General features: G+C 46.9%; 1 protein-coding gene across 1 annotated transcript; it reads left to right on the forward strand.

Moving 5' to 3' along the window:
- The first annotated feature begins 331 nt into the window (after positions 1-331).
- Positions 332-24,361, forward strand: PNOC (prepronociceptin). The gene is made up of 4 exons (XM_004775135.3): positions 332-418; positions 9,937-10,086; positions 20,669-21,119; positions 23,956-24,361. Exons 2-3 carry the CDS (start codon positions 9,961-9,963, stop codon positions 21,068-21,070), a joined length of 528 nt encoding a protein of 175 aa, XP_004775192.1. The 5' UTR covers positions 332-418; positions 9,937-9,960; the 3' UTR covers positions 21,071-21,119; positions 23,956-24,361.
- The last annotated feature ends 385 nt before the right edge of the window (positions 24,362-24,746 follow it).

The following is a 24,746-nucleotide window of genomic DNA, read 5'->3' on the forward strand; positions in this document are numbered from 1 at the left end:
GGAGACTCCAGGATTGGGGTCCACCTCGTCACTTTCACCAGGAGCCTTTTTTTCTGACTGACTTGCCAGAGCTCCCCATCAGTCCTCACCGTGCCTCTGGAAGCAAAGGGAAAGCAGCTGGGGGATCCTGGCAGAAGAGAGTCCAGGTAAAGCAGGCTTGAGAATGGATGGGGGGGGCAGTCACAGGTCTGAGCACAGAGCCAGGGTTGGGGTGGGGGGAGCAGGGAGCAGCCAGGAAGGATTGTAGGTTCTGCTGCTCGCTTGATTAAGGGGGTCAGCGTGTGTATGTGTCATCGAGGTGGGCAGGGAAGGGGAGGGCTGTGCGTGGGGTGGGGGGAGGATATATATACGCTGGTGTGGCTGATACGGCAGAAACGAGCCTCCCAGCCGAAGGAGCCAGGCTACCCACAGCTCTCAGGTAGGCAGCTGCATGCGAACCCCAGCCCCAAGACAAACAGCTGGGAGCCCCGGGAAGGAGCACAGCAGCCAGTGGCTCTTTCCTCACCCTCTCTCCTTTGTCCAGGGTGGATGCTGCTGGCCTCCTGGAAAATTATTTCTCCATTCCTCTTACTTTCAGTGCTCAGCCAAGGGGTGGGAGGGGGGACGGCTGAGGTTTTTATCCTGAAGAGAGAGATGCAGAAGAGCTGAACTTGGAGATGAGAAAAAGTTTTGATTCCCCGGTTGTGGCCCTGACTATGTCGTTGTTATCTGCTGGGAAAAGGTGGATGCAGGAGTGAGATGAGGGGAGGAGCAGGCACTGGGGCAGGGGGCTTGTGCGTGGTTCCTGTGCGTGGCTGACTTCCTTTCTTCCCTTGCCTCGGAGTGCAGAGTGCGTTCAGGCTGGTTTTCAGCATACCCCTGAACTTGATTTGGAGTGGGATTTTTCCGTCCTACGGGAACCCTTCTCCCTTACGCACTGAATAGAAATTGCTGGTAATGCTGTGGGGGAAGTGGGACCCGGGGCGTCACGCTCGACCGGTACAGCGCGGAACGCGGCCACTGTGTGTGAGACCCATGTAGATTTCCGCAGGGATGACCTTGGACGTCCAGACCCTGAATTATGTGGTGGTTTCTTCTTTTTCTTTGCATGTTTCTCCTCCTGCCCATCTCTCCCACTTAAAGGTCTCTGCTGAGTCCTGCTGAATATGACGCTCAGAAGTCATCCAAACTCTCGCTCTTTCTCAGCCTCCTTTTCTGTCTCCTTTGTGCGTCTCTCTCCCTCTCTCTCTCTCATACACACACACACACACAAATACTCTCTCACTCTCTCTCTCTATCTCTCTGCATATCTTGCTTCCCCTCCCTTCATTACCCATGCTTTCCTCCCCACATTTCACTCTGAACACGGGTAAGTTCTGGGGGAATTTCAAGTGAAGCAGGATGTTTCGGGAGATGGACTATTTAAAGCAAGCTGCTTTGGACTTGAATACCCTGATCCTAGGCTTAAACATCTGTGTTTCGCTTCCTCGAGCAGCCCATAATTGCCCCAATTATAACCAATAACATTGTTCGGCAGACTAACAAAAGATGAGCTTTGCATGGCATTCGCCAGCAAGCCTAAACCGGAGTTTTCAACATAGATGGGGGGGGGGGGAGAGTAACTGCCTGGCTTCTTATCAAAACCTCCCAAAGAAATTGCTGCTCTTTCTCACTGCCTGTGGGTAGCTGCCGCACGCACACTCCTTTTTCCCATTTATAAAGTGAGGCAGGGAAATAGTCAATACACTTCCACTGATGCTGTGATACCTTGAACAGAAAAGATCAGTGTTCCTCTGGGCTTGCTGAGTCCTCTGCAGGCGAGGGTGCCTGGAGAGACCGTTCTCAACCACCATCTCAGTAAAAGGAGCAGCTTCCACCCGCCCATGTGTGCTGCCCCGTCGAGGGTCCTATGCTGCAGCCTGGGGTCTAGGGATGCAGTTCTGTTCTCCGTGCCCCTGCTTCAGCAGCTGAAGGCTGAAGGTACTCAGGGATTCAGAGAATGCGGGAGATCTTGCATTGTCAATGAAGGGAGTCATTGCAGGATTAGGCTCAAACCTGTGCTCTCTGGAGCCGATGACAGGAGCTGTCACAAAGCCATTCTGCATTCAATCAATCCGTTATTTATCATCCACACTCCACCAGGCAGGAGAGGCGGGGGGGTGTGTTCTGGTGGATTCAACAGAGGTGATGATAACAACCCTTTATGCTCATGCAACGATTTACGTCTTCGCGCTTTTGCACCCATTATCCCCAGCAAACAGCCCGGTGAGCTGGTGTCATTGTCTCCGCGTTGCAGGTGGTGAAACTGAAGCTGAGAGCTCGGCTCCGCACCGTGTCTGGGAGTCTGAGCCCTGGGAGGACTGAGTCCAGCCTTCCTGGCTTCTGCACACCACCCCCTCTGGGCCAAGGGTGCTCACCAGTTAATGGGGGCGAGGGTCAGACAACACAAACACAGTGAAACAATTAGAGGACAACGCAAGGTTGGGTGTAATTAAGTCCTAAATTGCATGGTCCAGACAGTGAGTGCTGGGGGAATTTGGAAGAAGGGGCACTTGCTCCCGGATTCCGGAGATTCGAACTGGGCAGTCAAGGAGGGTTGAGGCTTTGGGGAGGGAGGTGGCAGCCAGGACAAAGCCACAAAAGGAGGGCAAGGGAATCAGCCTTGATTGAAACCTACTGTGTGCCAGGAAGGGAACTAAACTTGTCCACATGTTTATTTTATGCTAACACCCCCTCCCCAATGCACACACATCCAGGCATGGTAGAGGTGTGAAGGTTACGGTGAGTGTTCTATGCTTTTATCAACAGGGTTCAATGAGCTCCACTCCATAGCCCCACGGCTCCTGAAGCCCAGGACAGAAATTTTGCAACTGCATCTGGGGGGAGCTACTCATCAGACATTGTAGGAAGGGAATGGGCCCTTCTCAGGAAACAGGAGTCCTTCCGACAGCATCTTGGAGCGGTTTCAATGGCTGAGAACTCATTAAGCAAATTGGATTTTCTCGACGCTTTTATTTCAACGCGCATAGGTGCTCCCACTCTCTATTCTGAGGGTTTCTTACTAACCACAGACCTTGAGATCTGGGGCACACCCATTTTGGGGGCAAGCCAATTTTCTGGGCATCTCCCTAGATAGGCTCCAATCACGTTTGGTCTTGACAGTCTGTGATCTTGTGGTTTTTCAACTGTTAGCTGCTCCCTCAGCATTGCAGAAACGAGGCCTGCCCAGCTCTGAAGGGCCTGGTGTGGCAGATGAAGTGAAAGGTTTGCTCCCCAGGAGTCTAAGTCTGGGTGAAAATGTCAGTGAATCATAGAGCCAAGGCTCAGAGCCAAGCTCCGCTCTTCCCACACTCATCCTGTGCTTCCTCCTCACCCCCATCCTCATTCATCATTTCATTCGTTCAGCCAAGAAGCACATGTGACACTCATGATAGGAGGCTTGTAGTGCTAAGTGTCAGAATGTCCTCAGCTTCGTAGGAACTCACATCCCTGCAGCTGAGCGCTAACTGAACGAGTTTAGGCCCACGGTCTCCCAAAGGGGTGTGGATGCCCCCCATGATCCGCTGGGCTTTGGGAAACGGAAGCCTTGTTTTCTGTTATCTTTCCTAATTGGCACTTTAGTGGGTTTTAGAATGTATATAACTTACGAGTCAGTTGGGAATGTGTGCTCACAACTGTTTGATTGCTGGGGGCAGAAGGCTAAAGAAGTCTGGAGAGTGCTGTTCTGGATTCATGGCTCTTTGGCTTATGGGTATTTTCTAATCTTTATGAAAGAACATTCAGTGATTTTAATATAAAAGTAAATGAAAGCTTTTAAACATCCATTTAAATTATTTTGACCGGGGGCACCTGGGTGGCTCAGTGGGTTAAGCCACTGCCTTCAGTTCAGGTCATGATCCCAGGGTCCTGGGATCGAGCCTCGCATCCATCTGGCTCTCTGCTCAGCAGGGAGCCTGTCTCCTCCTCCTCTCTCTCTCTGCCTGCCTCTCTGCCTATTTCTGATCTGTCTGTCAAATAAGTAAAAATCTTTAAAAAAAAAAAGTTATTTTGACCGCCTATGTGGAACCATGGGCCAGAATCAGGAAGATCAAAGTTCAGAGGGACCCCTTTCCAGCTTTGAGGCAGCCCTGACAAGAAATATGTCTGTGGTGCCTCTCTAGGTCCTCACCGGAGCCCGGGCTGCTGCCCTGAGGCCACTTCCTCAGGAAACCCTCATCTTCCCTTCCTCTTCCCTCCCCCCTTCTTGCTTCCCCTTCCCAGGACAGCACACATATCCGGCCACTTAACAAATTAAAAATACTAACCATCTCACCCAACTGCCCCTTTCTGGAGAAGGGGAAGCTGAGGCCCGGAGAAAGAAAGGGCCTTGCTCCAGATCCCACAGGGAAACAGAGAGCAGAGGCTGGAGCCCAGGACTCTCTCGTTTCTAAGCCCAGGGCTCTGGCTCATTCATTGCTCACCAGCACCAACCCTATTTGGTCTGTTGTAGGGGGTGCAGGACACGCTTTGCCCTCCACCTCCTCTATGCTCGCTCCCTCTTCGCAGGTGGAAATTCAGAGCAGAAGGAGGACCTTTTTGAATGTAAGTGAAAGGAGAAAAGGCCACTAAAGAGGCCTCCCTCAGTAACAGCTGGTGAACTAGCAAAATCCCATGTAGGACTCCTGTCTAAGATGAGTCAAAGAAATGAGGCGTGTGGAAGACACACCCCTGTGCCTATGGGCAATAAGAAACTCCTTTGGGAAGGACAGGCAATAATAAGGACGTTGCAATAGGTGAGAGGGAGCCCAGAGCTCAGGATAAAGGGGGATCGTTAGGATGAACTCGCCTACCCAGAAACAGACAGCAGCAGAGATCCTGAGTGGCCTAGTGAGAGCAGGAGCTCGGGGATCAGATGGGCTTGAGGCTCCCCTCTGCCACTCTGAGTCATTACTCCTCTGTCTTCTCAACTGTAAAATGGGGATAATAGCACTTACCCCACAGGATGGAGCTTACAAAGCAATTAGCCCAGCACTGGCTCATCATACATACTCTAAATATGAGAGTAAGGTGATGACGGTTGAAGACAGAGACTGGCCCAGGGAGATCCCTCCAGAACTGGCCAACCGTTCTGAAGCAGAAGCAGTATGTAGAGTTTATGGTTTTCCAGAACACGCCGTTTGACGTCAGCACGTCAGAGTTTGAGTTCTGGCTCTGCTATTTATAAGCTAGATGGTCTTAGCCCAGTTGCTTAACCCCTATGAACTTACGTTCCTCTCAAAAAGAAGTATGGTCTTAACCCTTGGTTCGAGGATTGTAGAAGAATATAAAAATCTTTTGTGACTTGTAAAGAATAATATCTACACACAAGGTTGCTGAAAAGAACAGAGACCACGTACATGCCTCTAGAAGGAAGGCCGTCCCTCCCCCCTTCTCCACTAAAAGCACCAAACTTAAACAGGCTTTCTCAGAGGCCATAAGATGAAACTCAATTAACTTCCAGCTTCATACGTAATCCTCCAAACAGATAAGCAACTAATTATATTGCCCTGGGAAGCAAGATTACATGCAAATAGATTAAGGCTAAAACACAGTGGTATTTTATCTCCATAAGCAACAAGGCACAATTAAATTTATGAGGTGTCGTTACCAAAATAAGAGGTAATTAAACATTTCTTTATTCAATAAGAGATGTCCAGATTATAGCAGCACCACATGAAAGTGTTAGCTGAGTGTATTTCGCTTGGTTCACCAAGTGAAATACAAGCCAGGTGAAATTCATACATATTCTGGGCAGTTCTATTTACTGATGGTCGTTTTCTTGCAATAAACCACCTCCACCGCCTGTCCTGATCCCCATTTTGCAGTTGAGAAGACAAACACTTGCAGGTAAAATAACTCACCCAGAATCACACCGAGGGTAAAGATTAAATGTATATTTATTTATATTTATGAATATATTAATCATGAATCAATTAGCTACCCACCCCTCACCTTACTTGGCATTAACTGATACACAGAGCTACAAGAAAAAGCACATCGATTTCGTGGAGATTTCTTAAAAATGAAAAACTTCTACTGAGCTTCCAGAATTCAACCTAGAACACAATGGTACTCGGTGTTGTGAGGAGTACCAAAAAAACAAAATACAGTCCGCTCTGTGAGGATAATTAGATTTATTTTGAGCTTTCACTTATATTGGCCTCACCAAAATATGACAGCCTTGGAGATAGACCTTGGAGATAGTCCCATTTTAAGGATTCTTGGAATTGCTGAGAATAAAGAGCTTTGTGTATGAATGGGTTTTAAACAAGAGATGGAGTCACTTGTTCAGAGTGAGGGGTGGGGGGACAGAGAGGGTAGGGAGGTTGGAGCCTGAAAGAGAGGTGTCCCATGAACCCGCCGGGAAGGCCAAACTAATGCCAAGTAGATTCAAGAAGGTTTGCCAAGTGCCAGACCAAGGACAGCTCATGTTTTATATGCGGGAAAGCTACCAGACGCATTTTACATGCTAAATGTCCCAGGAGCTCATCTTCTTTCTTCACCTCACCCTAAAAACCCATTTACCCAGAATATGAGATAACAAACATCAGTCAGTCCACTGGGCATTTCCTGAATGTGCAAGTAGCCGCGGTTAATGAGGTTCATGAAAAACCTCAACCGGAGAGCATTTCATTAACAGCTGTCACAACTTATCAGCTCAGCCTATGCAAACATTATGTATTGCAATTGTGTATGAGGAAGAAACCCGTCCCTCTTCTCCTAGCCTTCCCTTTCCTCTGCGACATGCAGACACTGCCACCATGTGCCCAGAGAGGGCACAGCCATGCCATTCTGGACAAACGTTACAAAAATGTCTCCCAAAGAGAAGGATTGAAATTTAGTAGGATAAGAAATGGTAAGGCAAGTCTCAAATTAAACAAAAGACATAGGCAGTCCTCCGTTTAAGACTCGTGTTTATATGGCGGCTGTTTGAAATTCAAGACACATTTTCTCTTCAAAAGGACCTGTGTGATGAGGTTCTATAGCTTGTGTACCGACACCTATTTGACCTGCAAACTTCACATAGGACACTACTCCAACCGTGCCTCACAGCCCTTTGTAACCAGGCTTCTGCTGGAGCGTGCGTGGGGCTCAGGATGAGAATGGCATCTTGCCTCACTCTGGAAGACCCTGTTCCCACCCCAACCCCCTCAAACTCAACACTCACCTAAGAGACATGCTGTCAGCCCCACAGATCCTGAAGCCCCACAGATCCTGTGCCATTAGATTCCTGGGCCCTGTGAGGCCGAGGCTCCTGGACACTCCTCAACTCTCCGTGAGCTAGGGAGAAAAAGAATGCTCCTGAGATACTTAGCAAACATTCTGAGCACATCTTAAGTGCCAGAAATACATGGAACTATAGAACATGGTCTCTGCCCTTCAGAAGTCACCATCCAGTGGGACAGACAGACACAGAAGTCCAAGCTTACAGTACAATGTCACAAGTGCCATGCAAGGGACGATGACAATATCATACAGTGAAGGCTATGCTTTGAGCTCTTCCTTTTATAACTTTTTATTCAGGACTGGTTATGTGCCAAGGGCTGGCACAAACAGCCTATAAACACCAACTGCCTACAAACACCAACACGTTCATGACCGTGTGAGACAAGTACTGTGATTGTGCAAGTTTTACGGATGAGAAGCTGAGGGGTTGAGTTACGATATGGGATCTGGACCCAGTCGGTCTGTAGTGAGGAGCAGATGAGAAAATGCGAATCACAGCTCAGGGACACAGGTCTGTTGTGCCTGGTTGACAGGTCCCTGAGGCTTTCTTCCTTCCCATTGTGATGTGTTGCTTCCCCATGCCTTGAAGCAGAGGAAATTCATTCAACTCCATCCAGGGGTCGGAGCTGGCTTCCCAGAGGGGATAATTCTTGAGGTGTGTACCAATATGAGTGGGAGACAGGTATTCTGGGCAGAAGGAAGAACATGTGCCAAGGTCCAAAGGCATTAAAAACAGGATAGAAATGGGAACTCTCCATGTTTCACTAGGACCAGAGGGGATGCCAGTGTGAACAACAGGAGACAAAGTTAGAAAATTGGGGCAGGAGCAGTACGCAGTCCCAGTGGGGTTTCAGTATGAAGTGACATCATCAGATCTGGAGATGTCTTGGTGGGAGGCCAGATCATTAGCTGGACTAATTAGAAGGTCATCACAATAACCAAGATAGGAAGTCTCAACTAAGGCACTGGCCCTTGGAATAGAGAAGAAAATGCATATGAGAGGTTTCTTTGTATCAGGGTTTGTCTTCATTGTTCATTAGCCCTGGAGCCCCATTATCTGGAGGGTAGAGTCCAAATCCTTTGGATGGCAAACAAGGGCCAGTTCCATCTGAGCGAAACTTCTCTTTCCACAAGGAGCTTCCCTTAGGCCGTGAAGGCAGGTGGCCCTGGGACACCAGCGCACTCACCACCCCCTCACAGGCTGTGGTCCTAACACAGCCTTTCCAAAGGCTGTTTCCTGGTCCTCTCACATGCCCTCTTCTTTCTCCTCTTGGCAAACTGTTACTCATTCAAAACCCATCTCAAATGTCCCCTCATGGACTTAACAAACACGACTGAGTATCTTTTCGTGGACAACCTCTTGTTATGAGCTACTTGGATGACACAGAACAAGGCCAGTGGTGAATTCAACTGCAAGACCCCCTTCCTTCTCTTGACATGCTCCATTCCACGCCCATCTTCCACCGGGGATTCTCAGACTTTAGCATGTATCTGGATGTCCTGAGGATCCTGCTAAAAAAGCAGCTCCAACTTTTCAGGAGTTAGGTCCCGGGTTAGGTTGAGCGTTAGGACCCTACATTCTGGTCCCTTGTGATGCTAAAGCTGGTCTGTAGGCTGCATTTAACAAACAAGGCTTATTTCTCAGTAGAGTCTGATGAAAAAGCAATAAGACAATAATTTTTATTTTTCTAGGCCGGGCTCTTTGTTGGAGGTCAAATTTATGCACAGTGAAATGCACAGGATTTAAATGTACAATTCCATGGGATTCAGCAAATGTACAGACCCCTGTGACCCATACCTCAGTCAAGAACATTCACAACGTTCCCAGAAAGTTCCCTTGCTCCCCTTTCCACTTAATCCTCCAAGTAAAGCTGTTTCTACAGGGACACAAACCGATGCAGTCCAAGGAAATAGCTTTCTGATTCAGGAGGCTTGATCACAGAGTAAATTTAAAGAGAAGCAGGAAAAACTGTACATCTCTCAGGCAATCCCACATAAAGAATGTCAATGACTGATCTAACTAATGATGGTTGGAGCTATTATCTTCATGTCTTGGTTCATTTTTCAATAAAGAACCACACATACCCAGACCTGTGTTTTGCATGGACGAGCGTGGTGAGCACAGAGTCCCTGGGATCAGGAAGCTAGCTCACACCTCGCCCAGGAAACAGACAAAGGGCCCAGAGTGGGGAGGCTTCTGGGAAGAGCAAATTCTGGCACGCCGGTCATCCCTGGCTGAGACAGAAGGCTGGTGGGGGGAGAGACAAACAAAGTACACAAGTCATTCATAAATCTCACTCTCGCATGGCACTTTGCAAACCTTCCCTTACGGATCTCATGTCTTTGCAACCGCCCTGTGCCAAGACAGGTACCGCCATTCCCCTTTCATAGGTATGAAAACTGAAGCTTGGAGAGACCATCTAAGGTCCCACATTGGTAAGTGGCAAAGTGAGGCCTTTAGCTCCCTGGAAACGCTTACGCAGGTTGAAGCCAGCTATGTGGCAAGGATCACAAGGGTGCTCTCCTTAGGGGCCCAGACACTAGCCTCTGCCCCAAGGGGCAGGCTCCCTGTATCCTCCATGACCCATATCCTTCTGGGAGGGGAAACTTGGGCTCTGGTGCTATCTCCTCTGGTGCGTCCCCCCATGTGAGGCCCCCACAGAATAGCTCTTCTAATGGCCGCCCACCCTCCCTTGTGTTTTGGCATTTTAGCCCCCGGCTTCCTGCTCCTGCACCATGAAAATCCTGCTTTGTGACCTCCTGCTGCTCAGCCTCATCTCCAGTGTGTCCAGCAGCTGCCAGAAGGACTGTCTGACCTGCCGAGAGAAGCTCCGCCCGGCTCTCGACAGCTTCAGCCTTGAGGTAGGCCCTGGAGCATCCCCCTCTTCTCCTCTCTCCTTCCTCCAGACCTAGAATGAGAAGTTCCGGCCTTGCCCAGAGGTCACGTGACTCGCCTGGTGTCACGTGGTCAGCAGGCCCCAGAAGCCGGGCCTCCGCATCTTCTAAGTGCACACCCTGACATCTTTCCACTTCTCCACATTCAAATAACGGCCTGCGTGTGCTGCTATTTTGTTCCCATTATTAAAATAATGCACACTCATGTTGGAGGTTTTGGCAAATTCAGAGAAGCCTATAAGAAAGAGAATTACCTTTAATCCCACCTGTCAGAGAAAGAACCCTAGTTTTTTCACTTGCTATATTATACCAGCATAATTTCCCCCACGTTATTTTACTTTAAGTTCTTTCTTACTATGAATACGGCTTAGTTTGTTTAACTCTTCCCCTCCCGTTGAACATGTACGTTGACCTTCATTTTTGGTATTATAGGTAATTCTACAATGAATCCTAAATGTTTCCTCATACTTTAAGGTTTGAATTTGAGATGCTAATCTGGCATTAGATTTCTTTTCACTAAATAAATTGCTTTCTCAATGCTTTCATGTCAGTCTAAATAGTTATTCCTCTATGACATTCAGTATAACTCAATTATTTTTTCTTGGTAGTCAGACTTCTTTCTTTTTTTTTTTTTTTAAAGATTTTTTATTTGTTTATTTGACAGACAGAGATTACAAGTAGACAGAGAAGCAGGCAGAGAGAGAGAGAGGGAAGCAGGCTCCCTGCTGAGCAGAGAGCCCGATGCGGGACTCTATCCCAGGACCCTGGGATCATGACCTGAGCCGAAGGCAGCGGCTTAACCCACTGAGCCACCCAGGCGCCCCAAGTCAGACTTCTTTCAAAAGATGTTGTATTTGGGGGCACCTAGGTGGCTGAGTCTTTAAGCATCTGCATTTGGCTCAGGTCATGATCCCAAGGTCCTGAGATCGAGCCCCGCATCAGGGTCCCTGGTCAGCGGGGTAGCCTGCTTCTCCCTCTCCCTCTCTCCTGCTTGTGTTCCCTCTCTTACTGTTTCTCTGTCAAATAAATAAATAAAATCTTTTTTAAAAAAGATGTCATATTTCAAACGTTTCAATCTTTTTTTACTTTGATTTCTTTATTCATTACTTTTTTAAATTTCTTTTTTATTTATTTTCAGCATAACAGTATTCATTATTTTTGCATCACACCCAGTGCTCCATGCAATCCGTGCCCTCTATAATACCCACCACCTGGTACCCCGACCTCCCACCCCCTGCCCCTTCAAAACCCTCAGATTGTTTTTCAGAGTTCATAGTCTCTCATGGTTCACCTCCCCTTCCAATTTCCCCCAACTCCCTTCTCCTCTCTATCTCCCCATGTCCTCCATGCTATTTGTTATGCTCCACAAATAAGTGAAACCGTATGATAATTGACTCTCTCTGCTTGACTTATTTCACTCAGCATAATCTCTACCAGTCCCGTCCATGTTGCTACAAAAGTTGGGTATTCGTCCTTTCTGATGGAGGCATAATACTCCATAGTGTATATGGACCACATCTTCCTTATCCATTCGTCCGTTGAAGGGCATCTTGGTTCTTTCCACAGTTTGGCGACCGTAGCCATTGCTGCTATAAACATTGGGGTACAGATGGCCCTTCTTTTCACTACATCTGTATCTTTGGGGTAAATATCCAGTAGTGCAATTGCAGGATCATAGGGTAGCTCTATTTTTAATTTCTTAAGGAACCTACACACTGTTTTCCAAACTGGCTGCACCAACTTGCATTCCCACCAGCAGTGTAAGAGGGCTCCCCTATCTCCACATCCTCTCCAACACTTGCTCATTTTGGCCATTCTAACTGGTATAAGGTGGTATCTCAATGTGGTTTTAATTTGAATCTCCCTGAGGGCTAGTGATGATGAACATTTTTTCATGTGTCTGATAGCCATTTGTATGTCTTCATTGGAGAAATGTCTGTTCATATCTTCTGCCCATTTTTTGATATGATTGTCTGTTTTGTGTGTGTTGAGTTTGAGGAATTCTTTATAGATCCTGGATATCAACCTTTTGTCTGTACTGTCATTTGCAAATATCTTCTCTCATTCCGTGGGTTGCCTCTTTGTTTTCTTGACTGTTTTTTTTTTTTTTTTTTTTTTTTTTTTTTTTTTTTTGCTGTGCAGAAACTTTTGATTTTGATGAAGTCCCGAAAGTTCATCTTCACTTTTGTTTCCTTTGCCTTTGGAGACATATCTTGAAAGAAGTTGCTGTGGCTGATATCGAAGAGATTACTGCCTATGTTCTCCTCTAGGATTCTGATGGATTCCTATCTCACATTGAGGTCTTTTATCCATTTTGAGTTTATCTTTGTGTACAGTGTAAGAGAATGGTCGAGTTTCATTCTTCTACAGATAGCTGCCCAGTTTTCCCAGCACCATTTATTGAAGAGACTGTCTTTTTTCCACTGTATATTTTTTCCTGTTTGGTCGAAGATTATTTGACCATAGAGTTGAGGGACCATTATCTGGGCTCTCTACTCTGTTCCACTGGTCTATGTGTCTGTTTTTATGCCAGTACCATGCTGTCTTGGTGATCACAGCTTTGTAGTAAAACTTGAAATCAGGTAACGTGATGCCCCCCATTTTATTTTTGTTTTTCAACATTTCCTTAGCGATTCAGGGTCTCTTCTGATTCCATACAAATTTTTGGATTCTTTGCTCCAGCTCTTTGAAGAATACCGGTGGAATTTTGATCGGAATGGCATTAAAAGTATAGATTGCTCTAGGCAGTATAGACATTTTAACAATGTTTATTCTTCCGATCCAAAAGCATGGAATGGTCTTCCAACTTTTTGTGTCTTCTTCAATTTCTTTCATGAGTGTTCTGTAGTTCCTCGAGTACAGATCCTTTACCTCTTTGGTTAGGTTTATTCCCAGGTATCTTATGGTTCTTGGTGCTATAGTAAATAGAATCAATTCTCTAATTTCCCTTTCTGTATTTTCATTATTAGTGTATAAGAAAGCCATTGATTTCTGTACATTGACTTTGTATCCTGTCACATTGCTGAATTGTATCTATGAAAGACCCACAGCAAATATCATCCTCAATGGGAAAAAACTTGCAGCCTTCCCATTGAGATCAGGAACACGACGAGGATGCCCACTCTCACCACTCTTGTTCAACATAGTATTAGAAGTCCTAGCAACAGCAATCAGACAACAAAGAGAAATAAAAGGTATCCAAATTGGTAATGAAGAAGTCAAACTCTCTCTCTTCACAGGTGACATAATTCTTTATATGGAAAACCCAAAAGACTCCACCCCCAAACTACTAGAACTCATACAACAATCTTTATTTTTTTAAGATTTATTTTTTAAAAGATGTTTTTATTTATTCATTTGAGAGGGAGAGCATGAGTGCAAGCAGGTAGAAGGTCAGAGGGAAAAGCAGAAGCAGACTCCCAGCTGAGCTGGGAGCCCCAGTGCACGGTTCAATCCCAGGACCCCGGGATCAACACCTGAGCCCAAGGCAGCCACTTAACTGATTGAGCCACCGAGGCGTCCCTCAAACTCCTCAGCCTTTAAAAACAACCAAAAGTAATGACAGTCCCTTAAGGCAAGTGTGCAAACATAGACCATACCTTCACATGGGCTAGCTCACCAATAATGAGCAGATGCAGCCCCTACAGACCCAAACACCAAGCTCTTCCCACACCTGCTCTGTGGTTTTTGAGCCTATTTTCTGAACAGTAATAACTACCATGTCATGAAGAGCATCCCCAGATAACCCATCCAAAGTTTATACCTCCTTCTCATTCATCTATTGTGGTTTTTCTGAGCATTTACTGTATGCCGAGACCAGAGCCAGGCCAAGGGATCCAAAGGTAAGCAGATGGATGGAGTTTGCAAGCGGTGGGAAAGAAGATCCCACAATCCCTCCAAGAGGGATTAATTATTGGGTGCAGGGGAAGCACAGAGCAGTAGCCCCCATCCTAGACTTTTGGGACTTTTAGAGGAACAGACATGTCTAAGGAGACCTAAGGAGTGGGAGCAAAGAGGCAGGGGGAGTGCTCCAGGGGGAGGAGGGAGGCAGGGAGCACCCAAGCAAATGCATGCATAGCCCGGAAGCAAGTGGCATGTAAGGAACTGAGAAAACAGTTTGGGGGAACACAGAAGACCCACAGGCCTTTGCTTTGCAGCTCAGAGAGGTTTAAAAGTGCATCTACAAACCACTTTTCTCTGGTCTTAGTAAACAGAGCAGACAATTTACTTCACGTGTAAACCAGTGACCAGTTGATAATCTGATAATCACCACCCTGCTCAATTCTCAATTTGCCATCTAGACGAGACAGGAAGCTATGCACAATTCTGAGTCCTCTTTTTCTACTTCCTGTTGGGCTCCTGTTCTTCTCCCCACTCCGTAAACACAAGTGACCCCCAAGATTCTCTCTCTCCTCCCTCATCCAATACTCCTACTTCAAAACTCAGATTAAACTTCACCTGTGAGAATACTGTGCTGATTCTCCACCTGCCCCCAATACTGCCAGCCCCTTGCTCCTTTGAACCCTCACAGACACCTGTGTCTGCTAGTCTCTCACCAAAAGGTATGAGCGTCCTTTTCTGATTGTGCTGGGGATCCACAGTGCACGGCACAGAGCCTGACACAGAGCCATGGAAATTGTAAGACTACCAGACCCTTAGTCTCCTAATGGGTCAATACCTTGCAGACGCAAGAGAACCTGGAGTGTGTTTCCATCCCTCCCTACCATCTTAAATCTCTGGGGTCCAGACAACACTGATAGATACTTCTTTGAAACAGGCCAGATAATGGCCAGTTAGAGCCTCACGGTGAGGGATAAATCCTTCAAAGTGCCTGCTGACCCTCAGAGGACCTGACTGCCTGATTGTTTTGTTTCTAGTTTGTATTCGCTTTTAACCTACTTTTAAAAGTTTGGTGAGATGCCTAGAATGTTGGCAACCACATCTCATTTCCAAATCTTGCAAGCCTTTTCCAACTCTGTGAATTATGGGGGCTGGGGGCACTTAGATGTTTCAGCAAGGATCACCTTCCCAATCCCTCCACTAAATTATGTAATACTGAGTGATTCCCAGGACCCCTGACATCCTTGGCTTTATCAAGAAGTTCCATGTTTCTCGCTCCAGATCAATGGTCCAAGTATGGCTGGCTTTTTGTTAGACTATCATTCTGGTCAGTAAATGACTCATACACCCAAACCCATTGCAATGTCTTGGGCATCCTTCCTCCTCATTATAAATGGTGCTTACGCCATCAGCTTATGTTGAAACAATTAGACTCGCCGAGTTGTTTTAGAGACAAATGAGAAGGTAACCCTCAAGGTCTGGGAAATTAATTTACAACTTCCTGAAACTTGATTAATAGCAAAAGAAACAAACTTCTAGTGCTTTCTATCCTTCAATACCTGAAAACTCTTACTAGTTGATTTGCAGTGGGAGTTCATAATATGTTTTTCTCTTGCACTATTCATCTGCTTGCCTGCTAGTGTTAGCCCTCAGACATTTTAGCAGAACCTCCTACAGCAAGTGGCTCGCAAATATCTCTTGGTCAGAAGTGATTTGATTCTTTAGGGGCAGAAATTTGGCAATCTCGATGAGCCCCTTCTTTTCCTTCCAATGGGCTCACGTGCCTCTGTTTCCCTAATGTTCGATCCCAGACATCCAATGGCCCTTTGCTCAGTTTCCTCACAAACCCAGCTTTACAGATCAATTTGGCACCAATCTGAGACTTTCCAGATGCTCATCCACGCTCTGGCTTAATATAGCAATGTCATCCATGTGGGCTGGGAAATGTGTCCAGCTCACTTACTAGATCATTAACCAATCTTTGAAAAGAGGCTTGTGGGTCCCTTAGACCTGAGGGTTAGGCATTAAGCTCATTTGTCCATCTGCTGCTACAAATGCTGTTGTGAATTTGGCTTCCTCGCATTTGCCCAAAACCTTCTCCTAAATCAAGAGTTGAGATGATTTTGTTCGCATCTAATTCTTCTAACAGTATGTTGAGTCTCTGTATAGCCCATGCATCTGGTTTGATCATAGATTTGCATTTTCTCTGATTGACACCTAATCTAATTACCATCTGGGCTTAGCAACCCAGGGGCTCACAGAAGATCTAATAGCCTCTAGGCTTAGCAACCTCCAACTGTTCTTGTAAATGGACGGAGCAGAATCATTCCACAAGCATTTGGGGCTCCTATTTTGTGGGCAGTGGACCAAGTCTGCTCAAAGTCCATGTGAGCTCCAAAGTTTTACCCTTCTGCCGGCTTTCCCTGTGCTCCCCGTGCCTTCCTGCTCTCCCCTTGACCCTGTGGAGTAGGACTCCTCCCACTCACCACTGCGGACACTTTAGGCTGTGTAATTACAGGGGGCTGACCCGCACAGTGTAGACTGTTTGCCAGCATCCCCGGCCTCTGCTCGTTGGCTAACAGTAGCATATCCCTTCCCCCACCCACCGTATAACAACCATAAATGTCTCCAGACATTGCCAAATGTCCCCTGGGGACAAAATTGCCCCCACTAGACACCCAGGGCTTTAGAGTAATCAGCCAGTAGGACGATGATCTGAAAGCGTACAAGTTGGTTCTACCTGCTTTTCTTCAAAGTATTTCAGGAGCAAGCTAAATACAGACCCAAGCAACCCTCCCTCTGAAGGAGACTCCGACCACTGTATTGCGGGATGACCCCTTCCTCCTCAGGGCAAGTTCCAAAGTAGGATTTCTCAAAGTACAGTCCAGCCTCAGACTCACCTGGGTGTTTGCTAAAAATGCAGATTCCTGGGCCCCACCCTGGACTTACTAGATGAGCATCTCCAGGAGTATAGGTTAAGGATCTGCGATCTAACAAACCAGCAGCAAGTCTTGAAGAACCCCCAGGTTTGTAGCTACCTTTGTGTTCAGGTCTGCCCTCCCCACCTACGGAAGCTGCTTCCCATTCATTCTTTCGTACCCAGTGACACTGTGGGTGTGAAAAAGGGATTTCTCTACATAACTCTGCTGAGTTGGCACTGATACTAGTTCTGTCAGCACCTCTGAGGAAAGTCGAAATGGAAAAGGCATGCTCACGACTTGTGTCTCAGCAGAGACCACTGTCACTGCCTCTGGCTAGCCAGGGGCGCTCCACAGGGCTGCGCCTTAGAAATCTTATTGGAGAAGAAGAGTGGCACTCCCACTGGCTTCTGTCTCTTTCTCCTCTCTGGTCTGGCAGAAAACGAGCATTTTTCCCATCAGAGCTTTATGTTTTAGTCTTGCAAAAACGTTACTCTTATACTCATGTGCACTGATTTGCCTTGCAAGGGCACAGAGCTCATGGAATAGGAGGTGTCCTGGGTTGGAACTCAAGACATTTGGGTTCTTGTTCAGGTAATATCTTGTCTAACAGTGTAGTTTGGGACACATTACTGAACCTCATCATAACATGAGAACATGGACTATGTCAGTGGTTTCCAAACCTACACAGATAGCCCAGAATTACCTGAGCTTTGTAAAAATAAGTTTTAAACCCTTGTTCTAATTCCTCAGGAATATAACTGGCTCTTGAATTCTGTCTTTTTTTTTTAATTAACACATAATGCATTATTTGCTTCAGGGATACAGGTCTTTGAATCATCCATCTTACACAATTCTCAGCACTCTCCCTAGCACATACTCTCCCCAACGTCCAAAACTCTGAGGGGCACCCTGGTGGCTCAGTTTGTTAAGCATCTGACTCTTGATTTCAGCTCAGGTCATGATCTCAGGGTCATGGGATCAAGCCCCACCTGACATCAGGCTCCACGCTCAGCAGGGAGTCTGCTAGTCTCCCTTTCCTTCTGCCCACCACCACTCCCACTCTCTCTCTCACTCTCAAATAAATAAATTCTGAGAGAATTTGAATTCACACCCAGACCAAGCAGAAGAGCAGACTTAAGGGGGAGACTGTATATCACATAATTAAATTTACCTGCTAGTAAGAAGGACCTAAAGTGACAGTGGCTTAAATAAGACGGAGATTTGGTTCCCCGTGAGGAAGTTGGGAGGTAGACAATTCAGGGCCAGTATGACAGCTCTGCCAAAATGTCCAGGTTCCTTCTCTTTCTACTTTACTTTATATGGGTGCCCCTGTCACAGGGCTTCCATCCCCTGAGTCACTTCATGACATCAAAACAGCCAATTGAGCACCAGCCAAAATGCCCACATTCTAAGCAGGAGCCTGGAGGAAGGGAAAAAAGAAGGAGAAAAGGATGCTCTCCCCAGGTAAGTCAGCCTTCTGCTTTCCCGGAAGCCATGCCTGGTCACTTCCAGGTATATGTCAGCGGTCGCCTCTGGCTACAAAGGTGTTTGAGAAACTTATGTGTGGTCTTCAGGAAGAAAGCAAGCGTTCTGTTAAGAAGGAAGAGGGGAGATGGGTATGGAACAGACAACTGGCAGTCTCTGCCCCAGAAGGGAATTTTTTTAAATTTTTTATTTATTTATTTGACAGACAGAGATCACAAGTAGGCAGATAGGCAAGCAGAGAGAATAGGAAACAGGCTCCCCGCTGAGCAGAGAGCCCAATTTGGGGCTCGATTCCAGGGATCTGGGATCATGACCTGAGCCGAAGGCAGAGGCTTAACCCACTGAGCCACTCAGGTGCCCCCAGAAGGGAATTCTTAACAAATTGCATTTAAAGTGCTAATCAGACACTTTGGTGGACGTACCAGACAGGGATCAGGGAAGTGTCTGGAGTTCAATAGATGTCAGGTGGGCACCTGGGTGGCTCCGTGGGTTAAGCCGTAGCCTTCGGCTCAGGTCATGATCTCAGGGTCCTGGGATCGAGTCCCACATTGGGCTCTCTGCTCAGCAGGGAGCCTGCTTCCCTCTCTCTCTCTGCCTGCCTCTCAGTCTACTTGTGATCTCTCTCTGTAAAATGAATAAATAGATGTCAGGTGCTGGACGTACAGACCTGGGATCCCCTGAAAGAAATGACCAAAATCACAGCAATGAACAGTCACCAAGGGGCAGATTGTAAAGAGAGATGAAAAGGATCTTAAAGATAGAGTCTTAGGAATACAGGAAGAAAGAGCACAAACAGTCTGAGAGGTGAATGCAGTGCAGAGAAATTTCAGCAGGGTATGGTCTGCATTGCCAAAGGCAGCACAGTCTGAGAATGAGGGCTAATTTTATCTGGTGACTGAATTCACTGGTGGTCTTGGAGAAGGAGGTTAGTGGAAGATGAGGGCGGGAGCAGATTGCAAGGAGATGAGGCAAAATGGAAGATGCTGAGAGGGAGGCATGAGTGCAGACCACATCTTGGAGAAGCTTGGCAGGGATGAAAGAGGGTCAGGGTCAGGGGCGGTAAAGAGTTGCAGGAGAAGTAGGACTGGAGGAGCCATTTTGAGGGGTTTGGTGGGACAGTTGTAAGGTGTATGATTTTGCTGCAGGCACATTGCACTCCTTGGTTAGGGATCAGGTTGGAAACTTGGCCCACATTGGCATCTATGCCACTCTGAACACCAGGGTTAGGGTTTCGCTCCCCAGATAGGGGGTACCAGCCACACACACCAGTCCTGATGTCCCACAGCTATCCAGACAGAGTCGTAACTCTTGATGCCCTGTAAGCCAGGTAAGAGCTCCAAGATTTGATGAAGAGCTCCATGGCTGTCCATGACAGCAAGGTCAAGTTGAAGTGGGATTTTTCATCTGGCTGAGAACAGAAACACAGAGAAGCATTTGGGGTGAAGCCAAAACAGCAATATTAAAAGAACTTGGAGGTTAGAGGCTTCCAAAAGACCTAATCAGAGATAGGAATACGGGAGGCAGGGCCGAGGTCAAGACCATTCAGGAGGGGCATGGAAACATCATGGTCAGCCCCTTGGTCTAGACTAGAAGTGGGAGACACTTGCAGAGACAGAGCAGCACTAGAAGTTGCCAGGGGCCAGGCAGGTCCACTTAATAGCATCTGTTGGCCCCCCCCTCCCCAGCTAAACCTTAATGCCAACCTGCCTACCTTCCAAAGTGTCTTGAGCCTCGTTTTCCATAACTGAAACCCAGGTAATGATAACTAGTGTATGTGGGCTGAAAAGTGAACAACACAGGGTTCACCTTAACGTGGTGATCTTAAAATAGCCATGCAGATTTAAGTACATGCTTTGACATCCGCACCTTCTTAAATCAACTGGCCTCTCTCAAGCCTGATAAGAGAACAAAATAAAATCCTTTTTTATGGGTGACCCTTGTGAGTTGTGCTTGGCTCCAAAAACTTAGCTAGGGCTCTAACTGGTGTAGCTGGGGGCACTCATTCTGCATTGACTTTCTGTGTCACCTGGGTAAATTAATCTCACCTCTCTGAGCCCTGAGTTTCTTCATTTGTGAAATGACAGAGCTGAGGCAGATAGTTTTCTGTATCTCTGCAACTCTGAAATTCTATGAACCTAAGTAACGCCATGTGAACGCGCTACACAGTCCTTAATAAAGAGATGCTTCAGAATCACTTGCATTGGTACTGGTGCGGATTTTGTACCCAAAGGAAGGGCTTTATCTCATTGCCTTGGACTAAGAGACATTCCCAATCCTTCTTTCTCCCACCTCTGTCTTTGCAGGTGTGCATCCTTGAGTGTGAAGGGAAGGTCTTCAGAAGCCCTCTCTGGACTCCATGCACCAAGGTCATGGCCAAGGGCTCTTGGCAGCTCAGCCCTGCTGACCCAGAGCACGTGGCAGCTGCCCTTTACCAGCCAAGCGCCTCCGAGATGGAGCTGAAGCGTATGCCTCGCATTAGGAGCCTCATCCCAGCCCAGAAAGAGACAGAGCCCGGCATGGATGAGGCTGGAGACATGGAGCAGAAGCAGCTGCAGAAGAGGTTTGGGGGTTTCACCGGGGCCCGGAAGTCGGCCCGGAAGTTGGCCAACCAGAAGCGGTTCAGTGAGTTTATGAGGCAGTACCTGGTCCTGAGCATGCAGTCCAGCCAGCGCCGGCGCACCCTGAATCAGAATGGTCATGTGTAGCCGGAAGGGGAGCCCCTCCCAGCTGCACCGCGTCCCCTTCAACCCATGAGTGAGTTGGGTGTGAATGAGCTGGGGGTAAAAAGAAACCTTATATACCCAACTGTCTTAGCCTTCCTCCCATGCCTGGAAGCACGTTAGCCCCCAAATACGTACACACACTGCATACTGCCTCAAGGTGTTCGGCTCCTGGGAGGCGGGGGAGGTTTATATTCACCTCCCTCCCCACCGTCCCACCCGCCTCCTACCCACCCCTTCTCTAGGGAGTAAAGATTTCCTTAGCATTGTTCCTTAAGGCTGACCACTGCCATTTAGAGATTGGTTACCATGGGGATAATAGTAGCATGTTAAGATAACTAATTCCTCTATAGCTCTCCAGGAGCTCAGTTACTATGGGGACAGTTAAGTGGACTAATCTGCCTATCCAGTTGCCATAGCAACCATTCAGTTCACCTTTCTTCAGAGACCATCTCTAAGAACCTATCGCTGGACCTACCCCCAGCCATTTGCGGTCTGATTTCTGTGGCCGTGATGTTGCTATTTCACCTTCGAAGACAGATTAGCTTTCTTCTACCCTACCCCCTGTATCTCAAGGGGGCTGGATTCCACGGAATCCACTGCCCTTTCCCACTTTGCACCTGGAAAGGAGTTCTCGTTAGGACGAGGAGTTACACCTTCAGCTTTTCTCTCTTCCACTCCTCATTTGTCCATCCTGCCACCTTGCCAGTGTCCCTGAGGTCAGTGACAACATCACTGAGCAAGGTGTAGAGAATGTGGCCCACCTGACCAAGTAGTTTTAGAACAGAGACTAGGAGATCGTCATCTTTCTTCACTTCACTTCTTCCCCAGGGGCCATTTGTGTTTATTTTTGTTTGCTTCCTGGCTTGCTTTTACTCTTCTCTCCCTCCTGTCCTTCCCCCACCCCACCCCCGCCCCACACCATGGGAATGCTCATACACGCCCTGTATTACAAATCAGATAAAAAACATCAAAACTCCTAATTTATTGCCCAGTCTTACAAACTCCACTTTCCCCAGTCCATCAACCTGTACAGAACGTCAAGTGGCATAGGAAACTAGCTCAGTAGAATTTTCTGAAAAATCTAAGAAAATCCCACCCATCAAACATGTGTGCTTAATTCATATATGGGAATCTGATTATCTACAGAGCCTCATACCTCTTCTTTAACTGTCTAGAAATTACCCTAATGGAAAAAACTAATCAGTTGGTCAAACACATTCCCCAAACATTACCCAAGAGGGACTTTTCCCTGACTCCGGGCATTAAAAAAAAGAAAAAAGCCTACATATGCTGTTTTATTTTGCTTCCCATATGTCAAAGGTAGCCAGATCAATAATACTCTTTAAAGCGTATTAATAAAAATGTTAATCTTTGGCACCCACAATTCAGCATAGGGACAGCCAACATAGCTCTTTGCAGGTAAGTTGGTTTGCAGAAGGCCCATTGCCAAATACAGACATCGGTATTAAGTTGTGAGGAGAAGGCGGCCATGTGTATTTTAGCAGAATGACTAATCTCCAAAGGCCCTGAATTAATCCGCACCGTTTTTGAAGTCATACTCTTGGATCCTTAACAAGCATCCTCTTTCTTCCTAAGCCATATTTGCACAGTACCTAACACAGTATATCCTTCAGAAGGGGCATGGATTGAATTCTATCAAAGCTAAGACATTCTTTCTTCTTAAAGTGGCTCTTAAGGAACACTGAGGCTCTTGTCTAATTCCGAACCACAATTATTTTCTTTACCTAAAGACAGTTTAAAACCAGTCACATTAACAGGAATCAATTTTTTTAAAAAGAGAGAGAGAGAGATTTCAGCTCCTATTCAGACAATTGATTTTGCTAGTTTTCTATTAAACTTCCAGCTGAGAGGCAGTGAAACGTAACTGGTAACTAGCTTTTGTCTGCTGCTTTGCTAAAGATACAAAGTTCTTGATGGAACCATTGGAAACGTTAACCAGCTCATCTGGGTCTATCATTGATTTCTCTCCTTCTTCTTTCTGCAACCGTCTCTCTGTTTCCTTTTTTTGCACACATTCATGGTGGCTGAGTTCCAATAGGAATATGTACTTACGAGTCCACACCAGGCAGCTTAAACCCTGTTTTCATTCACCTACACACACACCCCAACCAGCCCTACACATGCCCAAGATCACGCACACCCCAACCAGCCCTACACATGACCAAGATGTCTCCTTCGTGGGGGATCCTGATGCTGGGCTATTCTGGACTTCTGAGATAACCCAACGCCAATCTATACTTGGAAGGCTGCAGGAAGTGGGGCCTCCTAACACCGAAATGGGATAAAGAACCCTACTCAGAGGGTGTAATGATGTGTTAGGAAGAAGGGACATTGACATGCAGGTCCAGTCCTAGACAGAACTGTGCAAGGGGGTGTCTAGTTCCTGTCCCTTTCCCTGTCCCTTTTCTACTCTATCCTCTGCCCCACACCGTGGCCCTTCCTGACAGTGGAAAGTGAGCAAATTCATTCACAGTGAGGAACTGGTGAAATCTGGTTTACAGAGACAGGTAAGAGCTATAAATGAGGACACTATTTAGCCTCAAGAAATGAAATTACTGCACATGGATTCCAAAAACCAGGGATCAGAGAGCTGTTTCTGGACATAGGGCCTCTGCTATGCCTTTCAAGTCCCAGCTCACAGAGCTTCTTTGTGAGTCCTGCCTGTACACTTGAGGCCAGAAAAATCAGGTATATAGAGGAAGTTAGGGAACCCTACTTGCTGCTTTGAAAGCTCTTTATTTGGTTGATAAGCTTTTCATTGCCTCCTTGCTATTGCTCAGGCAAATAGTATTGAAAGGTCAGAGAAACTACTGGGTTTGTCATTTTAATCATTTCTGTCTCCCCAGGTGTCCAAGTGATCCCCAAAACAGCATGTCTCCAGCCCCAGACCTGCCAGTTGGGAATCAGGACTCCTTTCCCAAGGCACTGAGGCAGGCTTTGCCTCCTGGTCCCCATTCCCGCCCCCAGGGCGGAGAACCTCCACATCCAACCCCCTACTCCCCCGCCCCCGCCCATGGCATGTTTCATGACAACCTTGTTGTTACATCAGAGTGTATTTTTGTAATTCCTCCAGCTAACATATAAATGACCCCATCTTTCCTTCTCACTCCCCTTTCTTCTTCTAGGGGTGGATCAAAGGAATAGGAAATCAAGCCTGGGGTTTTGACTTGTCACTGCCATAACTTGTTTGTAAAAGAGTTGTTCTTTTGGACGGTTTGTTTTAAACAGATATTTCTCCATTAAACTTCTACTGAGCAAATGGTTAATAAACTGGCTGGCTGTTTTTAAGTGAGGTAACTGAGAAGCCCAGACTCCAAACACGCCATCAGAGCTGCCTCTCTTGGGAAAGAGAGGCAAAAAGTACATGGCCCTGCTTGATATAAAGCATGATGGGGCAAGAACACAGGAGCCTAAACGCCCTGACTGCTCTGCGTCTCGGGATCCAAGTGCGGGATCGGCACCACTGATGGGGCAGCACCCCATTTCTGACTCAGGAGGGATTTGCATTTTTAACAAGTACCAGGTGATGCAGATCTTGCTGGTTTGGGGCCACTGGGTGGAGACACAAGGAAAGAGGCAGAGCTTAGAAGAGCTTGCTGGTATCATTTTTATCTCCCAACATGTTAAGGTATTGTCA

This window comes from Mustela putorius, unplaced genomic scaffold (assembly GCF_011764305.1).
Source record: "Mustela putorius furo isolate JIRA1106 unplaced genomic scaffold, ASM1176430v1.1 tig00000242_pilon_pilon_pilon, whole genome shotgun sequence".
Lineage (NCBI taxonomy): Eukaryota > Metazoa > Chordata > Mammalia > Carnivora > Mustelidae > Mustela > Mustela putorius.

Excerpts from the sequence above, each read along its gene's own strand:
- PNOC (XM_004775135.3), top strand. The coding sequence starts at position 9,961 with ATGAAAATCCTGCTTTGTGACCTCCTGCTGCTCAGCCTCATCTCCAGT. Across the intron at positions 10,087-20,668 it reads TCGACAGCTTCAGCCTTGAG|GTGTGCATCCTTGAGTGTGA; the intron begins GTAGGCCCTGGA and ends CTGTCTTTGCAG.